Here is a 22968-nt window from a genome sequence, read left to right on the forward strand (position 1 = left end):
TCACTGCAGACGGGGACTGCAACCATGGAATTCAAAGGTGTTTGCTCCTTGAAAGGAACGTTAGAGCTCATCTGGACAGCAGACCAAAAAGCAGAGACATATCACCCTGCCACAAAGGGCCCTAGAGTCAAAGCTATAGTTTTTCCAGGAGCAATGTATGGCTGTGAGAGTTGGACCATGAGGAAAGCTGAGTGCTGAAGAAGTGACATTTTCAATTGTGGTGCTAGAGAAGACTTTTGAGAGCCCCTTGAACAGGAAAGAGATGAAATCAGTTAATTTTTAAGGAAATCATTCAAGCTTCTTATTGAGATGACAAATAGTGAAGCCGAAGCTTAAATATTCTGGCCACCTAATGAGAAGATGGGACTCATAGGAAAAGACCATGACACTGGGAAAAATGGAGGCCAAAAGGAAAAGGGAATGGCAGAGGATGACATGGAGAGAGTGTTATGGAAACAAGGAACATGAGTTTGAGCAGACGTTGAGAGACAGTGGAGGACAGAAGGACCTGACTTGCTATGACCCATGGATCATAAAGAGTCAAACACAACTGAATGAATTAACAACAATGGCTTCAAATCCCTTTTCTGACCCTAGTTGTATGATGCTGGAAGAATCATTTAAACCACTGCGGAGCTGAGGCACCTCTCTGATCACCAAGGGAGCTACAGGCATATATTGTGAGTTTCATCCATCCCTGGGTGGTCTACCACTTCCAGTGCCACTGGGCTTTGAGATAATGTCAGAAAAGCAAAATCATCCACTTGGCTTCAAGGAAGCAATCGTCTATGTTCCACCGTTCACATAGCCAAAGAACTGCCATTCATCCACTTACAGATCTCCAGTGGCTCCCCAGTGTCTTCTATTCGTGAAGTTATAGCTTCTCTTCACAGCATCTGGAGCTAAACCTATCTTTTTAGCTTTATTGCATAGCACTGCCTTTCATGCTTATCTCCACCAGCCAACGAGGCCCCTTCTCGGCTTCCTCTCGTCGCGCTGGCTTTCTCATCTGTAAAACTCACCACTCTACCCCACTCCCTTTCTCTGACTTAGGTGTCCAGAGGAAAGCATTTTGGAAAACTGAAAGCATTAACAGTAATCTGAGTCAACCAAGTTGATGGAGAGTTACCTCCAGTTGGGTCTGTGGGTAACAATCATCCTAAGGTCAACATCTCCTTCAGGCTAGTGCTTTTCCTTCTCTCTCTAGGAAATTCTAGATAAGCAATCTTTTCTTTTTATTAAAGCCTTTTATTTTCAAAACATATGCATGCATAATTTTTCAACACTGACTCTTGCAAAACCTTTTGTTCCAAATTTCTCCTCCTTCCCCTCACCCTCTCCCCTGGACAGCAAGTAATGCAATATAGATTAAACTGCAATTCTTCTAAACACGTTTCTCCATTTATCATGCCACACAAGAAAAATCAGATCAAAAAGGGGAAAAAATGAGAAAGAAAACAACAAAAAGAGTGAAAATACTATGTTGTGATCCACACTCAGTTCTGGCTCTCTCCATCCCAAGACCATTGGAACTGGCCTGAATCATCTCATTGTTGAAAAGAGCCACATCCTAGATGGACGGTCTTGATACTGATCCTCAGCAAAATTCTACAATTAATGCTTGTACTGATCATTTGTGAGCCTGTAGGTACAGAAGCAGTGATCACTAATGACAAGTAATACCGAATCAAGCTCATTTTCTTTTTGGATGAAGTTGTTCATTCTAGAATAGGGGAATACCATAGATAGGCACAGGATTTAGAACTGGAAATAGATGGAAAACAGGGATCTGGATCGAAGATCATAGACTGTTCAAGCTCAAAAGGAACTTACAGATTATCTTGTATACCCACATTTTCTAGAGAAGGAAATTGAAGATTATAGGATCCTAACTCTAGAACTGGAAGGGACCTTCAAAGCCATGTGGTCCAGCCTCCTTCTTTTATAAAGAAACTGAGACCCAGAGATGTCAAGTTATAAATTTGGGATTTGAACCCAAGCCTTTGGCCTGCAAATCCAGAGCTTTTGTCACTTTGCAACATCTCATTCATATGTTCTAGAGTTAGTTAGTGACTTAGTGAAGCATTTGACAAAACCTAAATACACACACACACACACATGCCCCTATGCATTTATGTTCCTGGCTAAAACTACATTCTCCAGTGTGAAAATCAAACACTGATCCACCACCATGCACACCTACTCCGGGTCCTTTTAAGCAAGATATTGAAATGTTTGCATTACTAATAATATTAGTAACCCTTGTTCTGGGTCCCATGCCTCGAAAGCTCTCAGTGGAGCCTCCTCCCACTCCCACCTGTAAATCTACTGACCCTAAACTCAGAGCCTTTTTCTCTGACAAATTCTTTTCTGGGAGACATTCTTTGATTTCTGGAGTAAAACACTGGGCTGGAACCCTTGGTCAGTCCTTGGCACAAGCTGATTTTTCAACACCACCTCAGGCAAAAACAATCTGCAAAGTACTCCCCATTTTTCACCCACCATTTCACTCTTTCCTTGATTGCTCTAAAAATGCCACCTCCCCTCATCCCTCAAAGGGCCCATGTTAACATCCACATCAATAGTTCCAAATGCCATCTTACCCATGACTATTTTAAAGAAAGTCTTGAGGAAGGCTCATCTCAAACTATGCATGGCCAAAACCCACTGAAAACTCCACAGGCTCAATAGCTTTAGAGCTGAGGATTTTAGAGACCATCTAGTCCAAAGCTTCTTAAACTGAATGTGGCAGTCTCAAAATTCGGATTTATTCTCAGTAAATGTTGATTCGTATACCTATTTTATATACCCATATACCCACGGTCACAAACGTTTCTCAGGTGCAAAGGAATCAGGAGTGGAAATTTTAAAAGATGGAGAAATCAAGTCCCAGAGAGGTTAAGTCACACAGGGGAAGAAAGGTTTCAGTCCAGGTCATTTGACTCCAAACTCAGTGTCTTTTCCACTGTGCCCCACTGCCTCCATGCCAGCAACTAGGTTTCCTGACTCTAAGAGGAGCAGAAGATTCCCTGGGGTGGGGAGGGGGCAGGGAGCTGCCCCACTCCATGTTATAAGTAATGGGGCCAGGAAGGTATGGGATTTTTCTAAGTGTCTGACTAGATCTCAGTCATTTATTCCTTCATTTGCTAAATGGACAAATTAATGATCTACTAAGTGCAGAGGCAGCTTGGCTTAATGGCTAGAGACCTGGATCTGCCTCCCACCTCTAATTCTTACTGGCTGGGTGACCACCCTGCCTTCAACTCACTAAGACTCCCTCATCACTCATGAAATGTCTGCTTCAGAGCCCCTTCCCTCCCTCAATCCCCCTCACCCCATCAGCACCACCAAAGTGATCACCAAGATGGAGGCAAAAGAGGCTGAGAGCCTAGAAACCAGATCCTTCAAAGAGCCAACTGTGTTCAGAGAGAAAACCATGGAGACAATGTGGATCAAAACATGGGCTTTTCTTCTTTGTTGTTGTTTGCTTGTCTTTTTTTCTTTGTGTTTTCCCCCCTTTTGATTTGATTCTCCTTGCACAGCATGATGAAGATGGAAATATGTTTAGAAAAACTGCACATGTTTAACTTCGATTGCCTGCCGTCTGGGGCGGGGGCAAGGGAGGGAGGGAGGGAGAAAAATTTGGAACACCAGGTTTTGCAAAGGTGAATGTTGCAAACTATCTTTGCGTGCGTTTGAAAAATTAAAATACTATTAAATAAAAAGAATCCAGACCCATCTCGAGAGGCTTGAGATCTCTGTTGGGAAAATAATGGCATCTTTGTCTTTACTGAGCAATAACTAACATTGAACGTGTTCCTGATCATTTCTAAAAGTGTTATTCTGAGAAGGCTTCCTCGGGCTGGGCCAGACACCACCAAGGAGCTCAAGGACAAAACGCAGGGGAGAAGCACGGTGGGGGGCCGGCTAGGTAAGCAGGACGCTGAATGGGTTGGATTGGGGCCTGAGAAAGGGGCAGATTAAGGAGAGAAAGGACTCACCAGAAGTCCCAGCCCCTCCACCCTGGCCTTTTACTTCCACTCATTTCCCCGAAACAATTTTGTAAGCCCAGCAGTAACAAAGCAATTTCTTTTTTCTGGGCCTTGGAGCCAAAAGCCAGTATCTTGTATTTTCCTGAACAGCACGTGTTTCCAGTAAATGGAAAGACATGCTGATAACAGAGTGTTTACTTTGGAAACAAGGACAGATTAATGTATTTTCTCCCTTGTGAAACTATGTTATCAGAAAAGAACTTCAAGGCCCTTCCTCCTTGCCTATCAACTGGACTCCTACACCAAGACACAGTGTTCTTTGATTAGAGTGAAGGACTTGAACAGAAAATGATGTCATTACAGCCCTGGAGCTCTTCACCTGTGGCCTGGCAGGGCCTGTTACATTGAAGCAGAGCTTTCTACTCTGGCACAGAATGCAGGTCCTTCCTGACCACAGCCCAAATTTGCCCCTTGGCCATTTCGCCCACCTTCCCCTCCCGGTTCTGTCCTCTAGGGCTGAAGGGAACAAGTGGGATCCCTTCTCTACAGACAGGATAGCTCTGCTTGACTAATTTCCCCTGAGACTTCTCATCTCCAACTTAATCATTACTTAGTCCCTTCAAATTAGTCTTTGAATGGCAGAGACCATGCCGAAAATGGGGTGTTCCCACCTGGACCCATACTGTAGATGAAGTCTGAACAGGTAGAATGTATTAGGAAGCTTGTTGAAACTCCAGATGGTAGGAACCAGTGCTCTCTAGACACTCTGGCCTTTGGCCAATGAAGAAGAATAGACATTTCATGGAAGCTGGCAGGCAGTCCAAGCAGGGTTATATACATCGGCCCCTAATTGTAGTCAGCTAAAAGAAAAACAGACAAATTGGAAGAGAAAGAGGATCAAGGGAGAATTGAGTCAGGACAAAAAAAATCTAACTTTGGGAGTTGGGCCGAGTGAAGGCCATTATGTCACCTTTCTGGAACCTTGGGACCCAGCCTCCCAACTATGGCCTCACCATGGAGAACAGGATTTTCTGGCATTCAAAATGGATGCATTTGTTTAAAAAGTCCTGTCGGAGAGTATCTCTAAATATTTTCTCTTGTCCATTCTGCCTCTGGCAGCTGCCAGTCTTACCCATCTCTAACTCTGGTTCTGATGGGAGGGAAAGAACAACAAAGAAAGAGCAGAACAAAAGGATGGAAAGGGAATGGGGTGGGAAGGGAGAAAGGTAAAGAAAAGGAAGGAGAGAGAAGGTCAAGAAGGAAGAAAGGGGAAAGGAACCAAGAAGAAAGAATGGAAGGAAAATCTGAGGGATGGAAAGATATAGGTGGACCCCAGAGCTGGAAGGAAAACCAAACACTATCCGGCTCAGCCTGTACCCAGTGCTCCAAGTCCTTGCCACGTGTTGGTAGTCATGAACCAAACAACAACGTATCCTCTCATCGCTACAGTATTTTGAAATTCTTTCCCCACAGAATGCTGGGAGTTTCTGATACAGGATGGAATTAGGCTTAAGTTGGAGAAAGTTTTCAAGCATCTATTTCTTTCCTGTCCCTAAAAGCCCCTTTGACTTCCATAGTCTGCAAGTTGCCTGACCAGTGTTCTCAGGTCACCTGTTTCCCAATGTCAGGAAGTCACAGTATGAATCCAGGAGCTCACTTGCCTACAGGGCTGGGGAATGTACTGGGTTCTCTCCCACCCATCAACCCAGACTTGAGGAAACCAAGAGACACCACTCTCAAGTCTGCCCGAGCCTTCTAGGACAAGGAACCTTCACCTCAATGTTGCCTTCATTACTCTGAGACAAAGGAGGCCATTAATTGTCCTCAGTGAGTCTCACTGGTAATACTGTGTAGTAGAAGTCCCTCCAAAACTTGCTGGACAAAGAGTTCGTAATTATTTCTTGTGGCTCTTATAAAGAACAATGGCCCAACGTGGAAGGAATCCTGCTCAGAGCTGCAGCCTTCATGGCCAGAGTGTTTCTAGCTGGGACTATCTGTATGGCCAGGGCCAAAGACTTTGCCTCTGTTTCTTTTTGTTCCTTTCTTAGATTCATAGATTTAGAAGCAGAAGAAAGATCATGTTAAGAAATGGGGAGGTTCCACCTCACGTCTCTCAGATTGATTAAGAGGACAGGAAAAGATAATAAATGTCGAAGGTGATGTGGGAAAACTGGGATACTGACACATTGTTAGTGGAGATGTGAAGGGATCCAGCCATTCTGGAGAGCAATTTGGAACCATGCTCAAAGGGCCATAAAACTGTGCATCCCCTTTGACCCAGCAGTGTTTCTACTGGGCTTATATCCCAAAGAGATCTTAAAGAAGGGAAAGGGACCTGTTTGTGCAAGAATGCTTGTAGCAGCCTTTTTTGTAGTGGCCAGAAGCTGGAAAATGAATGGATGCTCCTCATTCAGAGAATGGTTGGGTAAACTGCGGCATATGAATGTTGTGGAATATTATTGTTCTGCAAGAAATGACCAGCAGGATGAATACAGAGAGGCCTGGAGAGACTTGCATGAACTGATGCTGAGAGAAGTGAGCACAACCAAGAAAAACTCGTGCAAAGTAACAAGAAAATTATGTGAGGATAAACTGCGATGGACTTGGTGATTCAAGGAAAGTCCAACAGATTTAAGCTGGAAAATGCCCTACTTATGCAGAGAGAGAACATGGAGACTGAATATAGATCAAAGCACAGGATTTTCACTTTTTGTTTGTTTTGATTTTTTTTGTTCTCATGTTTTTTCCCTTTTGATTTGATTTTTCTTGTACGACATGACAAAGATGGAAATACGTTTAAAAGGATCGTATATATTTAAACAAAGAAAGAAAGAAAGAAAGAAAATAGGGAAACTCAGACTAAATGAGGTTATATCTTTTGGGCAAAACCATTCAGGTAATATTGGAGGCAGGATGCCACTGGGTGGGGAGTCTTGGGACCTGAGGTCAAATTCTGATTCTGCTACTTCCTACCTGGACTTAGTTTCCTTATCTAGAAAATGAGAGGATTCGCCTCTAAGGCACCCTGAGGTTCTGCTGGTCTCTTTTTGCTTTGGCTTTGCAGACTACTTCCACTCTCACCCATTCATCATGGGAAATGAAAGAGCCAGAGCTAAATTGATTTATTTTTGGCCAAGGGAATTGGGGGCAAGGCATTTGTCTAGGGTGACACAGCTAGTATGTGTGAAATGTCTGGGGCCATATTTAAACTCAGGCCCTCCTAAGTCCAGGACCTGCGCTGCCCAGTTGCCCCTGCTGAAGTCATTTTTGACCCTTGAGAAGTCATAGGGCAGAATAGAGAGGCCTGAGGCAGGAGAGACCTGGCTGGAATCTCAACTCAGCTTTGCTGCCTAGGGGGTGAGTTACTAAAACCAAGACCCCAACTCCTTCTGGGGCTCCATTTCCTCACCTTTAGGAGCACCTGAGGCACCTTCTATACACAGAGTAGTGAGTGCACCTGCAGGGTACTCTAGAGAGTCTCTACCAACTTGGAACCATAGTCTCCAAATCCACACCGATACCTCAGAGATTGCAAGCTGGAAGAGACCTTGGAGGCTAATTCAGATAAGGAAACAGGGGCCTAGAAATGGCCCGGGAGTAAGTGACCAAGGTAGGATTTGACCCAAGTCCTTTGACCCCAATCCCAGAATGCTTCCTCACCCAGGCTGCCCTTTTCTCTCATCAGCCACAGGACACCATTAGCTCAAAGCAAAGGCATTTAATGAAATACAGTAGAAGTCCCAGAAAAACATTGCCTTCTATCCTCCCTGCCCCCAAACGAAACTTGAACAAGCATTCCACCAACACACCCACTCTAAATGTTCCTCCACCGTCTCCCTCCCAGTATGGAGAGCCCCTCCTAAAAAGAGGGGAGTGAGCCACAGTCAGGGAGCAAAACTGGGTGGGAGGCCCACTTCCCCCACAAGGGACATTTAAGTAAGGTCCCTGATTGGAGCTGACTTAGCTATTCTCCTACTCCTCTCCCATTTGGAATGAAAATCAGTTTGAACTAAAACAGGGAAAAGAAGGCAACCTGGCCACCGCCTCCTCCTGACCTGACCACCTGGCGTCCTTAGCATCTCTCCGAGATGGCCAACTCCTTACCTCCGGCCAAGGAAGAACTTCAGGGGCCCTTCCCCCATACACACATGTGCCGAAGGGTGCCTTCTGCTGTAAACTCTGCTGGAGATCCCAGAATTCCATGGGCTTGGAATATCTTAGGAATGATAAAATGAGGCGACTGCTCTCGAGAGACAGTCACTCCAGCTCTGGGAATATGCACACACACTCTCACACTCCCATATTCACTCAATATACCTATGCACATACCCACAACACATACTTGTGCATCACCTACACAGTGCAAACACACCACAAACAGCACTCACACGCCACACACACATACACCCCATCCAGTCACACAACCAAATACATGAATACACACATCATTCACACATCCACATACAAATTACATGCCCATGTGCAGCAACATTACCTACGCTCAAATATACCAGACATACCATATATACTCCCACCGCACCCACGTTTCCAGACATAAAACATACATATACTACATGCCCCCACGCTCACACACAACACACTTGCACATACACATATCCAACACACACACATATATACACACACACCACACACACATACACACGACTAGAATCCTATTCAGCCAGTCTGTGTGGAATGAGGGAGATAGAGTTCAATGGCAATTAAATCCCTTTAACAAGCTCTGCATCCGATCCCACCCTGGCACTTGCTCTCTTGGTGCTCTAGCGCCTTCAGCAGTTTGTAAGAAGGCCCTTGCACCCAAATGTGCCATGCTCAACTAGGAAGGACTTGGTTCTCCTCAGGGGTTCAGTGATCGGAGACAATCCCAATAGACTTTGGACAGAAAATGGCGTCTGCAGCCAGAGAAAGAACCAAGGTGAGTGAATGGAAATCAACACATGCTGATGTGATGTAGCTTCTGGGGGAGACAGCAATGATTTCTGAAGCCCTCTTGTTCTACAATCTGTCTGTCAATGATTTCAAAGTCTTCTAGCCTGAGAATAATCCTGCAAACATTACTGACCACACATAATCTGTTGGTGAGTGACAACCAAGTTCCTGAGGCAAGAGTGAATAGACCACTTCTCAGACTTACTTATAAGCCATGAAATTAGCAAATAAGTAACATGAAGCTCTGATCCAACTGCGTCCTATAAATCTCTCTCTTTCCCCTTGATTCCTGGTTAATCCCTTCTGGAGTGTAGCCTGCTCCAATTACAACAAAACTTTACCCCTTGACTTGGATATGAGTCCATGCTTGCAAATTCTTTTGAGACACCTCACGACCGACACCAGTCTTCACACCAAACTCTTGGGTCCCCTTCCCAACCTCAACAATGCTATGTTCACATCTATTTTTCTCTCTTCCATGGTTTTTCCCTCTTGCTCTGAATTTTCTCTCCCGACATAATTCATAAAATAATATGTATTAAAAAATAAATAACCAAAAAGAATGCCCTTGCACCCCTAATGCAACCAGGCCCGCGCCTGCCAAAGAGCATCCCCAGGGGATTCCAGGAGCCTTCCAGTGACCTCAGAGTAGTCCCTGTTTCCCCTCCTTCAGTTTCTCCATCTAAAAATGGGGGCTTTGGCTTCACTTTGAAAATATCCCAAGTCCCTTCTATTTCTAACTCCAAAGGCCCAGAATTCCAACAGAGCCACGTCTGTGAGGTCACTCTCGGGCTCCCGCTCACTAAAAAAAATGAGGAATTAATGGTAACTTTTTAAAATTAGTGTTAACCCTGAAAAGGCCACCTAATGATACCTCAGGGTTCTACATGAAGCCCCCTCCACTTACTGTGGGTGATCTCCGGATATGGCAGCAAGGACAAACAAATGGACACAGAAGAGAGCGATCGATAGGATGGGCTGCCAGCAAGGTACCCACCTCAAAGGGGCCGGACCTTGAGCTGAGGCTCTTGGCATTGCGTCAGCATTTTAATTTCAGGGACCTTAGAGATGCGATCTTCAACTCCTTCCCTAACTTTATCAGGCTTCTCCCTCCTGAAGGTTAGTCAGGGAAATGACTACAGGGACAGGAAGGGGACAGGCAATGGAGACGTGCTACTTTGCTGGATTCGGTATCACCCCCTGAGTGTGTGGGCACTATTCCAATGGAATAGGTGCAAGGGATTTTAAGAGATCATGGAATTTTTCTTCTTGTTCTCCAGGAGAAAGAGCATTCACTCCAAAAGGCCCTTAACCACCCGTGGGGGCCACTGCCCCTACTTCCTTAATAAAAGCCTATAGGCCGGCCATGTGCCTTAGGCTATGTCGCTAGCCAAGAACCAATGGGAATGCTGGAAAAGTGGGCAGAGAAGCTTTGGCTAATTTTGCCAGAGGTACCAGGGCCACAAAGTTTCTGTCTGCAAGAAAAGTCTCCCAAGTGGTACTTTGGGCCCACCTGCAGTGGGCAAGGACAAGATGAGCGCAAAAGAACTTCAGGCCGAGTTCCACCTGGTGAATCGGCCATTTCAGCATCATTATTTGCACTAAAACAACTCGTCTCAGTGGGTCACCATCCCAGTTATGGTGCACTGAGGCAGGAAAGCAGAGTCTGTTAGGATGGAACTGGGGTTATGACAAACGGGAATTTTTTCCAAGGGGAAGAAGAGAAATTATTTGCACTTCCTCTCGGTGACAACGAAACTCAGCACGTCCAGGACCAGGGCACTCACTGCCTTATCACACAGCTCATTCCATTAAGAGATGTTTCTTACTGTGAACAAATGCTTACGCTGAGCCGAAACTGGTCACCTTTTCCCTCCCACCTGTTGGTCCTAATTCAACCTTCCCAGCTCCCAAGGGATAAGAAGAAGTCCTCGGCTACAGAGCTATCAAGTGCCTAATGAGAACTATCACGGGCCTAATGGGAGCTATCACGTGCCTAATGACCACCGCATGGCACTTTTGGCCTGTAAGGAGTACAGTTAACAAGGGAGAGTGAAATGTACTGAGACTACCAAACTCTACCTCTATGCATATGTACACATGTGTTCTACAGGATTCATACAGCTTTCAGTCACAGTTTCCCCCATTTAGCAATATTTTATTTTTTCCAATTACAAGTAAAGCTAGCCTTCGACGTTCATTTTTAAAAGATTTAGTGTCCCAAACTTTTACTCCCTGCCCTGCCACTGGCAAGCAGTCTGATATAGGTTACACATGTACAATCATATTAAATCTATTCCCACATTAGACACGTGGTGAAAGAAGAATCAGAACAAAAGGAGAGAACCTCGAGAAAGGAAAATGAGGAAGAAAAATGAAAATAGTATACTTCAATCTGCATTCAGATGTCATAGTTCCTTGTCCATCATGAGTCTTTCGGAATTGTCTTCGGTCATTGTATTGCTGAGAAGAGCTAAGTCCATCAAGGTCCATCAGAGTTGTTACTGTGCACGATATCCCGCTTCCGCTCACTTGTTCCCGTACAAGTTTTCCGGGCTTTTCTGAAGCCCACCTGCTCATCGTTTCTTATAGAACGATAACAGTATTCCATTACATTCATTGTTCAACCATTCCCCAATTAATGGACATGCCCTCAAGTTCCAGTTCTTTGCCACCACAAAGAGAGCTGCTAGAAACATTTTTCTACATGTGGACCTTTTCCCATTATTTATTTTATCCATTTCCATTTTTCCATTTTTATTCCATTTATCCCTTTAGGATAAAGACCTAGTAGTGCTGAGAGGTACAAAATTGGAGTAGATGCACCTTACCAAAGTTTAGAACATAACACCAAAATAATGGACAGGCTGATTTCAGAAAAGCTTGGAAAGACTTACATGAACTGATGCTGAGTGAAGTGAACAGAACCAAGAGAACATTGGACGCAGTAACAAGATTATGTAATGATCAATTGTGATCTTAACAGTGTGGTGATTCAAGGCAATACCAATAGCAGAAGTGGGGATTGAATCTAGGCCTCCTCTCACTGTACCACGCTGCTACATAAACTTGATGAGCCTCAGTTTCCTCATTTGTAAAATAGGGCTAATCATAGCACCACCTATTCATGGTTCATGTAAGCATTGATGAGATCCTGTTTGTAAAGTGCTTTGAAAACTACTGTTGTTCCTTTTCCAGGCAGCCTTTGGTGCCTGGTTCTCCCGAAGGGGAGAACTCTCCATGCTAAGTCTTTCTTGACTTGAAATTGAAAGCTGTCACTCTATCGCATGTTCTCCAACTGGTCCCAATGAAGCCAAGCAACAGAAGGCTAAGCAAGCCCTTCTCTGCTGATACATCTTCAGATCCCTGAACTGTTTTCATGTATGGGTCCTTACCCACCCACTCTCTAGTGGTCTCTTTTCCAAAATAAACAGCCCCAGATCCTTCGATCGAGTCTCATTTCCAGCACGTTCTCAAGTCCCTCGGCCATCCTGGATACCATTCTCTGGACCTCTTCAATCATTCTTAAAACATGGTGCCCAGAACTAAACACAATCCCACACATCGATCTGAGCAGAGTGGAAGACAGCAATGGCGATCCCCTCCATTCACAGGATTGTAAAAGTTGCATATAAAAAATGCAATTGAATATCAGACAGTTGAACAGCATCGAATACTAAGATATTTGGAAATATGTGACTAATAGACCACTTGGTCCATCTGATATAGTAAATACAATTTATTATGTTAAATTCAATTTCAATCTAACTGGAGACGTTGGGAGTTGTCTTTTGATGATTCACCTTAATCAATGAAATCATTTTGATGCTGATTAACAGGAAGGGCTGGGTCTGGCCACAGCATTGTGAACAAGATAGAACCAGATAATGCAATGAGAATTCAAACAGGTTTCCAATCAGATATGAAATAAGAGTTCAAAGCAGGGACACTGCACACACATACTTTTGCCAGAACTTTTCCATGCGAGAGCAGAAGTCCCCAAACAACAAAAACCCGGAAAAGAAAAGGACAGCCTTTGAGTGCCAGGAACATTTTGTCATTTATCTCCCTTAACTCTGAATCTAACTGAAGAGTTGAAAAAGGGCCAACGTGATTGTTGTCAAAGGTTTTTGTAGAATCAGGAAGTTTTGATTTACCAAAGGGCAAGAGAAAAAAATCTTCCTTACGGTTCAGTATGACTCTCCAGAATAGAACAAGGAAGGGCAACTAGAGAATGGAGTACGACCCCTCCACTCCACCAACCAAAAAACAGGAATACTTACACCTACTCAATAGGGAACATCAGGGTATGAACAGGAGTTGGCTGCTTGCCAGGCACAGGCCCCAATGATTGCATCAATTAGAACCCACATAGGGATGGAGGTAAGTATGTTCATGCTCCCAAGGATGCTGGTGCAGGATCTGATGCAGGAAAGGCTTCTTTATAGCTATGGAAAACTAGGCACATTAAAGCATTGTGGGAAGAATTGGGAATTGGTTCAACACTCTGGAAAGCAATTTGAAACTACAGTAAGATACTCCAAAATGGCTACGTCTTTTGATTCAGCCTCCAATGCTATGCCTATTCTCCAAGAGGCCAAAAACAGAAAGGATCCATAGAAACCAAAATATTCACAGAAACACGTCTCTCTCCATCACAAGTATATTGGAATTGGCCTGAATCACCTCATTGTTGAAAAGAGCCACGTCCAAGGGATGGCTCTTTTCTAAGCTAAACTGCTTTAGCTCCTTACATCATTCTCATGACGTGGTCTTCAGTTCCCTCATCATCCCAGTCCCTCTACTCTTGACATGTTCCCATTTGTCAGTAACCCTTTTAAAATTCATTGTCTAAATTCTCAGATGAAGAAGTTGAAACTATTTCTAGCCATATGAAAAGATGCTCCAAGTCATTATTAATCAGAGAAATGCAAATTAAGACAACTCTGAGATACCACTACACACCTGTCAGATTAGCTAGAATGACAGGGAAAGATAATGAGGAATGTTGCAGGGGATGTGGGAAAACAGGGACACTAATACTTTCTTGGTGGAATTGTGAATGGATCCAGCCATTCTGGAGAGCGATTTGGAACTATGCTCAAAAAGCTATCAAACTGTGCATACCCTTTGATCCAGCAGTGTTACTACTGGGCTTATACCCCAAAGAGATACTAAAGAAGGGAAAGGGATCTGTATGTGCCAAAATGTTTGTGGCAGCCCTCTTTGTAGTGACCAGAAACTGGAAACTGAGTGGATGCCCATCAGTTGGAGATTGGCTGAATAAATTGTGGTATATGAATATTATGGAATATTATTGTTCTGTAAGAAATGACCAACAGGAGGATTTCAGAAAGGCCTGGAGAGACTTACACGAACTGATGCTGAGGGAAATGAGCAGGGCCAGGAGATCACTATATACTTCAACAACAATACTCTATGATGACCAATTCTGATGGACCTGGCCATCCTCAGCAATGAGATGAACCAAACCAGTTCCAATGGAGCAGGAATGAACTGAATCAGCTACATCCAGCGAAAGAACTCTGGGAGATGAGTATGAACCACTACAGAGAATTCTCAATCCTTCTATTTTTGTCCACCTGCATTTTGGATTTCCTTCACAGGCTAATTGTACACTATCTGATTCTTTTTGTACAGCAAAATAACGGTTTGAACATGTATACTTATTTTATATTTAATTTATACTTTAACATATTTAACATGTATCGGTCAACCTGCCATCTGGGGGAGGGGATGGGGGGAAGGAGGGGAAAAGTTGGAACAAAAGGTCTTGCAATTGTCAATGCTGAAAAATTACCCATGCACATATCTTGTAAATAAAAAGCTACAATTTTAAAAAATAGGGGAAAAAAGGCTTTTAGTGAGACAATTTGCTGAAAAGAAAAGAACTGTGGATTTAAAATCAGAAGGACTGAATGTGAATTTGAATTATTTTTCTTTATTAGCTATATGACTGTAGGTACTTGGTGTTTTTGAAGCTGGTTTCCTCATCTATAAAATGGGATAGCAATCTTGTGTGCATGAAACATCCTGTCATTGTATTCTCTGAATCGCAAGGTTGTTATGAGAAAACACTTTGGAAAAAATATAATAAGATAAATGGTAAAAAATAAAATAAAATAAAATAAAATTCATTGTCTAGAATTGAGTATCCTAAATAAATCTGGGAAATCTGGGAAATTTTTAGTTTTGTTTTTGTGGAGTCCTGAGCCTAAGAGGAAGTGAGACCTGTCAGAGAAACAGGATTATGGCAATGCAAAGCAGAGGGGTGAAAGATGAGCCAAGTGGGTTGATGCAGCAGTGTCACTACTGGGTCTGTATTCCAAAAGGTCCATGAAAGAGGAAAAAGGACCCACACGTACAAAAATGTTTGTGGCAGCCCTTTTTGTGGTGGCAAGGAACTGAAAACTGAGTGGATGCCCACCAGTTAGGGAAAGGCTGAATAACTTGTGGCATATGAATGTTATTGTTCTATAAGAAATGATCAACAGGATGATTTTAGAGAGGCCTGGAGAGACTTACACGAACTATGCTAAGTGAAGTGAACAGAACCAAGAGAACATTTTACACAACAGTGAGATCAAGTTTAGATGACCAAATGCGATGGACTTGGCTCTTCTCAACAATGTAGTGATTCAAGACGATTCTAATGGGATAGAAAATGCCAGGCTCATCCAGGAAGAGAACTAGGAGGACTGAATGTGGATCCAAGTCACCTTTTTTGTTTGTACGTTTGCACTTTCTTTTGGTTTTTTTCCCTATTGATCTGATTTTTCTTGTTCAACATGACAAACATGGCAATATATTTAAAAGGATTGTCCGTGTTTAATCATATCAGATTACTTGCTGTCGGGGAGGGGAGGAGGCAAAGGAGGGAGGGAAATAAATTTGGAACTCAAAACCTTATAAAAACGAATGTTGGAAACTAATCAAACAAACGACCAAACCAAAGAAATAAATGGGCCAAGGGAGACTTAGGAGGAGAAGGCCTGAGCATTCCAAAGGATGCACTTGGGAGTGACTGGGCCATTGCAAGAAGTAACAGGCTCTAAATCCCCCGAAAATGGCAGGCTTCCTGAGTGGGGTTCAGGAGAGCCAGCGAGTCACTGCACCCCTGAGGCTCTGGTTTTCTGTTTTTGCACATATCTGACCACAAACTACCTCTCCTGCTTTCTCTTACACTTCTCAGCTAAAGCAGGCAACTCTCTATCTCAGGCCCTGCCTCCAGAGTCTTGCTCAAACTGGTCCTTCTACCCACCCTAACTCCCTAAAATTCCTTCACTCCTCCCTTTAAGGCAACGGTTCTTGTTTGTGCTGGGAACCTGTGGACTCCTTCTCAGAATGAGCTTTGGAAATGCATAAACACAAAATACATCAGATCACCAAGGAAACAAACTATATTGAAACACAGTTCTCAAAATATTAAAAAAAAAAACAAGTTCATAAACCCCAAGTTAAGAACTTGGATTAAAACCTTTGGGAGTTGAAATCCAGCCCAGAGCTCACAAGCCTTCATACATGCTTCCCCTCCTCCAGAAAAACCTCCCAGATTGACACCTATTCCCAAGATTTCTCCTTGTTGAAGGAGCACTTTTTTATGGTCTCTATCACATTCTTCCCTGGACTGTAGGCACTGATGTACATGAATTTCCTACTCCCAACCCACCGAAAGCCCCCTGAGGACATGTCTGTTTTCTCTCCCCATCACTCACCTTACCCAGAGCAAACCCTCAGCAACAGGAACAGAGCCAGGAAGAGTCTTAGACCTCAGACTGGAGGGACCTTAAATCTCTGGGTTCAACTCCCTCATTTTACATGTAAGGAAACTGAAGGCCAGAAAAGGGAAGGGACTTGTCCAGGGTCACATGGGTAGGCAGTGACAGAGCCAGGATATGGATCCAACGCGTCTGGCTTCAAATCCACTGTTCTTTCTACCATCCCAGAGGGAAGAACATTTCAGGCCCCAGAATGTGGCAGCTGGAAAGGGCCTCACGGCTTCCTTAGCCCGGCTCCTAACTGGGAAGACAATCTCCAAGACCCACGGGTGTGTGATACACAGGCGTGGGCTAAACGGTGAGAGAAATCGGCTCGGGTACAGTGCTGGAGCTGAAATCATTTTCAATTAACGACTGATGACTTTTGATTGCTGCCAGTTCAACAGAATGTGCCAGATATAGGAGGGTTCATGATGCCCCGAGTGCTGGAGTAGAAGGGTCACCTCTCTCATCTATGGAAGTTTGAGACTGGGGAGGGGCAGGGGGAGAAGGGGAGCTGGAAAATGGACCCGTCCAGGTTTGCTTTCTGAAGCAAGGGAGCGGTAGGTACAATGCCAGCGAGCAAAGCCCAGAGAAATAAGCAGGAAATCATAACCACAGAACAACAAGAATCACGAAACAACAATAACCATGACAGTCACCTTGCACTCCCTCATCACTGCAAAGAAAGCTGTCCCTGAACCTTAGCCGGTGCGGGACTTCTAGGTGGCCATTTGGCTTGGCACCACGACTGGCACGAGTGCCCCCCACCCGTTATTTGGAGCAAGCGTCCCAGCCAGCCTCAGACTGCCCCAACCTTTCAAAGCCCCACATAGAAAAGAGCAGACACTAAGACGTTACCCTGGCTCCAGGCTGAGAGCACTGAGCAGCTCACTTCTCCTATAGTCCCAATACAGCTCTACAGCCCCGATATAGTGTCTCCGGGTAGCGCAGATACTCTCTTTCAGGAGACACAGGACAGAGCTGGCGAGCAAGAGCTGCGTGGCCTTCTTCATTCTGGGAAAATGCAAGCCCCAAGTCCCAGGGAGATTATTCTCCCATAAAGTTCTCTTGATTCACCCACAGCAGAGAAAACGGTTCTGAGATCAGGTCCCAGGATCCTCCAGGGGCAGGACCAGCAGCACCGAAGAGCCTGGAGCAAGCCTTTGCCAGGAAGAGCGGTTCCTAGAGGAGCTGAACTAGGAAAGGGAAAAAAGAGGCAGATACCTCAGTTGCCTGACTGCCTTACGCAAGCACACCGAACTGGAGCCAGAGGAGAGGAAGGAAGAGCTCATGGGAAAAGGCAGGAAAGAGAAGCACGGACCCCCCAGTGCTACCGCCAAGCCTCCCGTTCTCGCCTTTCCCCAGGACTTCCCGGGGCAAGCTCTGGGCTGCTGGACCGCCAGGCAGGGCAAGCTGGCAAAAGAGCACAGCTCGGAAAGGCCCCCCAGACCAAGAACGAGCTGGAGACGAACAGAAGGTGGCAAGTGACTGATAGCACTGATTTTGCCCATGTAGTGGCTGATGCTGTGAAGCAATCAATCTGTTAAATTCAGTCAAAACCCGATTCTTTTCAACAAGGAGCACTTGTGTCACCCACATCCAAAAAGAGAACAGTAGAGACAAAGTAGATCGAAGCATAGTATTTTTCTCTTTGGGGGGATGGTTGTTTGCTTGGTTTTTTTTTTTTCTTTTTCCTGTTTTTTTCCCTTTTGATCCGATTTTTCTTGTGTAGCCTGACAAATATGGCAACATGTTTAACCTGTGTCAGACTGTTTGCTGTCTGAGGGGGTGGGAAGGGAGAGAAGAGAAAAAATTTGGAACGCAAGATTTGCAGAGGTGAATGTTGAAAACTATCTTTGCATGTTTTCGGAGAAATAAGATATTATTCCTCAAAAAATGGGCACACTAACAAAAATAAGTAAATAAATTCAGTCAAAAGCCAACCTCCCGGGGCAGCTAGGTGGTGTAGTGGCTAGAGCTCCAGCTCTGAAGTCAGGAGGACCTGAGTTCAAATCTTACCTCTGACATCTATCTTTCTAACAAAACACCCATTGTGACCCTGGGCAAGTCACTTAACCCCGATCACCTCAGGAAAATAAAAAGTCAACCTCCCAAATTTGGAACGCAAGCTTTTGCAAAGGTGAATGTTGAAAACTATCTATGCATGTATATGGAGAAATGAAATACTATTCCAAAAAATGGGCACACTAACAAAAATTAGTAAATAAATTCGGTCAAAAGCCAACCTCCCAAATTTGGAACACGAGGTTTTGCAAGGGAGAATGTTGCAAACTATCTATGCGGAGGTTTTGAAAATAAAAAGGTTTTTAAAAAAAAAAGTCAACCTCCCAGCTGTAGAACTGAGGCAGGGGAGCCATTGAAAAGTAACCGTGGTGTAAAAAAGGGAAAGAGCATCCTGCATTGAAATTAGGGTTCAAATAAAAGTCAAACAACAGACCATGCAGTAGACACTTTAATAATAATAGGAGCTATTTCAGGAGAGGTATTATTATTACCCCCCATTTTATAATTGAGGACACTGAAGCGATCAGGTTTGCTCAGGGCCACACAGCTAGTAAATGTCTGAACTCAGGTCTTCCTGACTCCAGGCCCAGCGCTCCATCTCCGTGGCCTGTATCTCTTAGATTCACTCTAACACAATATGGGGTTAATGACTCTATATTTTCTTTCCTCCTAATAGAAAATATCAGAACACTTCCAACATAAGTGATGCTCAGCAAGTCACTCCTCCTTCCTGGGCCTCAGTTTCCTGACCTGTAAAATGGCCTCAATCTGGCCTTTCAAATCTAGATCCATGATTCTATGAGAACCACCGGGATAGCTGCTGTATGACTGAAGTGATTTGAGGCAACATCATTTTATTTTCTTTTTAAACTCCTTAACAGCAATTTCTTTTTTCCAATTACATGTAAAGATAGTTTTCGATGTTAATTTTTGTAAGGTTTTGAGCTCCAAATGTTTTTCTCTGTCTCTCCCTTCCCTCCCCCCCCCACCCAAGAGAGCAAGCAATCTGATACACATATACAACCATTTTAAACATATCTCCATATCAATCATGTTCTGAGAGAAAATGCAAAACGAAAGGGGAAAACCACAAGAAAGAAAGAAAAACAAGCAGGCAACAAGAAAAAGGGGAGAATTCTCTGCTTTGATGCACATTCAGTCTCCATAATTCTCTCTCTGGATAGTTCTTTCCACCCCAAGTCTAGTGGAATTGTTTTGAATCACTTCCCTGCTGAGAAGGGCTAATTCTATCATAGCCGATCATCCCATCACTTTTTTAAATGCTCATCGGGGAGGTGAGCGAGTAAAGATTGTTGCCAGGAAAGATCATGTCTAAGTGTAGAGGAAAGAAGGATGTCAAGAAGACAACAAGTCAGAAGATATGTTTTCAGATCCTGGCTCTGCCACTCACTATTACTTAGAGCAACGGCAACTGATTTTCTCTTTGTGACTCAGATTCCTCTTCTAGAAAATAAGAGGGTTCCACTCAGTGACCTCGGAGTCCTTTTCATCACTAAAGTCATGAACTCACAACGCTGTGATATTTTGGGGAGAAGAGCACGATCCAACACACCAGTATCATAAAAGTCGCAATACTACCTAAATTAATCTATTTTGTGTCATTCCAACCAAACTACCAAAGGATTATGTTGGAAAGCTAGAAAAAAACAACAAAATGAATCTCTCTCTCTTTTTTTTAATTTTAATAGCCTATTATTTACAGGTTATATGTATGGGTAACTTTACAGCATTGACAATTGCCAAACCTCTTGTTCCAATTTTTCACCTCTTACCCCCCCCCCACCCCCTCCCTAGATGGCAGGATGACCAGTAGATGTTAAATATATTAAAATATAAATCAGATACACAATAAGTATATATGATCAGACCGTTATTCAAAATGAATCTCAAGGAACATGAAGGAAACCAAATGGGAAAGAAATGGAGAGGAAAGAGGCCTCCTTTCCAAGCATTTGCCTTCTTTTGTTTTGGCTGTGGCCTAGTTTTCTTTTTGTTTGATCTCCAGGTCTATGAACTGGTGGGTGATTGACTGTGGGCTCTCTTGGAATCAGGCTGAGAATCCCCCAAGCAGACCTGGCTTTGAGTTGCTTGAGGACTTGGCCATAGAGCACCCTAAAATGTTGAGGTAATGATAGCCCTGCAATTCCAATAGACTTGGGATGGAGAGTGCCATCCACGTTCAGAAAGAGAACTATGGAGATTAAATGTAGATCAAAGTTGCATTGTTGGTGGAGTTGTGAACGAATCCAACCATTCTGGAGAGTAGTTTGGAACTATGCTCAAAAAGTTATCAAACTGTGCATACCCTTTGATCCAGCAGTGTTACTACTGGGCTTATACCCCAAAGAGATCATAAAGAAGGGAAAGGGACCTGTATGTGCACGAATGTTTGTGGCAGCCCTGTTTGTGGTGGCCAGAAACTGGAAACTGAGTGGGTGCCCATCAGTTGGAGAATGGCTGAGTACATTGTGGTATATGAATATTATGGAATATTATTGTTCTGTAAGAAATGACCAACAGGATGATTTCAGAAAGGCCTGGAGAGACTTACACGAACTGATGCTGAGGGAAATGAGCAGGGCCAGGAGATCATTATCTACTTCAACAACAATACTATATGATGACCAGTTCTGATGGACCAGGCCATCCTCAGCAAGGAGATCAACCAAATCATTTCCAACGGAGCAGTAATGAACTGAACCAGCTACGCCCAGAGAAAGAACTCTGGGTGATGACTAAAAACCATGACATTGAATTCCCAATCCCTCTATTTTTGCCCACCTGCATTTCTGATTTCCTTCACAAGCTAATTGTACAATATTTCAGAGTCTGATTCTTTTTGTACAGCAGAATAACGGTTTGGTCATGTATACTTATTGTGTATCTAATTTATATTTTTATATATTTAACATCTACTGGTCATCCTGCCATCTGGGGGAGGGGGTGGGGGGTAAGAGGGGAAAAATTGGAACAAGAGGTTTGGCAATTGTTAATGCTGTAAAGTTACCCATGCATATATCCTGTAAATAAAAGGCTATTAGAAAAAAATGTAAATCAAAGTGACAAGGGGAGCCCCAAAACTCTTTCTCTTCTCTCTCTGACTTTGGGGGGGAACGCTAAGATCTCCCCAGAGAGACCCACCCCAGGCAATCAAGAGAAAGTGATTCTATCTGGGTGGGACTGGTTGAGTCCAGGACCATTGAACTGGAGATTAGCCCAGAGACATTCATTCAATTCCAAGATTTTCTGTTCTGATTCCAGCTCAGGCTGTACTCAGTTCCCATCAAGAACTGCCCCGAGCCTCTAGCCTAGTCTTCCATTATAAAAAGAGCCAACTTGGGGCTCGCTCCTTGTAGAGGACCTAACATGCCATGCCATGCCATGCCAAGGAACCTCTCTCTCCCTTTGGCATAGCAGCTCCCCTCTGTCCACTGAAATGATATTCTCTTTCAGCGTTACTCTCTCTTTATCTCTTTCTCACCTATTTCCCTAACAAGACTTTACACTTCTCTGTTGGGATTTCTCTACTAGAAACTTTACTTCTCTGTTGGGACCTTGCCACCAAGGAGTTCAGCCTTTCTATTCATGCAGAGCAAAGGCTGACTTCCCAAAGCCAATAATAAACTTCTTTTTGCCAGTCTAGCTTTTCGGGTTCGTCAATTCCTTTACAAAGCACCTCTGCACTGCCAGAAGGGAGTTCCCACAACTCCCTGCCCTGTGCCAAATCCTAGGGGAATTTCGGGGAGCCAAACCTCTTCATTTGGTTCCCTGAACTCTGAACCTGCCACTAACCTCATCAAAAGCATGGTATTTTCACCTTTTTTGGGGGGGGGTTATTGTCTCTTTGCTTGGATTTTTTTTTCTCATGATTTTTTTCCCTTTTTGATCTGATTTTTCTTACATAGCATGATGAATATGGAAATATTTTTAGAGTTGCAGGTGTTTCAGCCCTGAAGTCAGGAGGACCTGAGTTCAAATTTGATCTCAGACACTTAATACTTCCTGGATGTGTGATCGTGGGCAAGTCACTTAAACCAATTGCCTCAGCCAAAAAAAAAAAAGAGAATTGAAAGTTTAACCTCTATCAGATTGCTTGTTGTCTGGGGGTGGGGAGGGAGAAAGAAAGAAAAAATGGAAAAACAAGGTTTTGCAAAGGTGAATGTCGAAAACTATCTTTGCATATGTTGGGGAAAATAAAA

The 22968-nt window shown here is 43.7% G+C and overlaps 1 protein-coding gene across 1 annotated transcript in view; it reads right to left on the minus strand.

Annotated features, from left to right (window-relative positions):
- The window catches only part of LOC100916248 (coagulation factor VIII), a 122482-nt gene extending 104492 nt beyond the window's left edge, over nt 1-17990 (minus strand). The window contains exon 1 of the mRNA XM_031944727.1: nt 17582-17990. Coding sequence (XP_031800587.1) covers nt 17582-17736 — 155 coding nt within the window. The 5' untranslated portion in view covers nt 17737-17990. The remainder of the gene's footprint in view (nt 1-17581) is intronic.
- Nucleotides 17991-22968: the final 4978 nt, after the last annotated feature.

The sequence above is a fragment of the Sarcophilus harrisii genome, chromosome X, assembly GCF_902635505.1.
Source record: "Sarcophilus harrisii chromosome X, mSarHar1.11, whole genome shotgun sequence".
Lineage (NCBI taxonomy): Eukaryota > Metazoa > Chordata > Mammalia > Dasyuromorphia > Dasyuridae > Sarcophilus > Sarcophilus harrisii.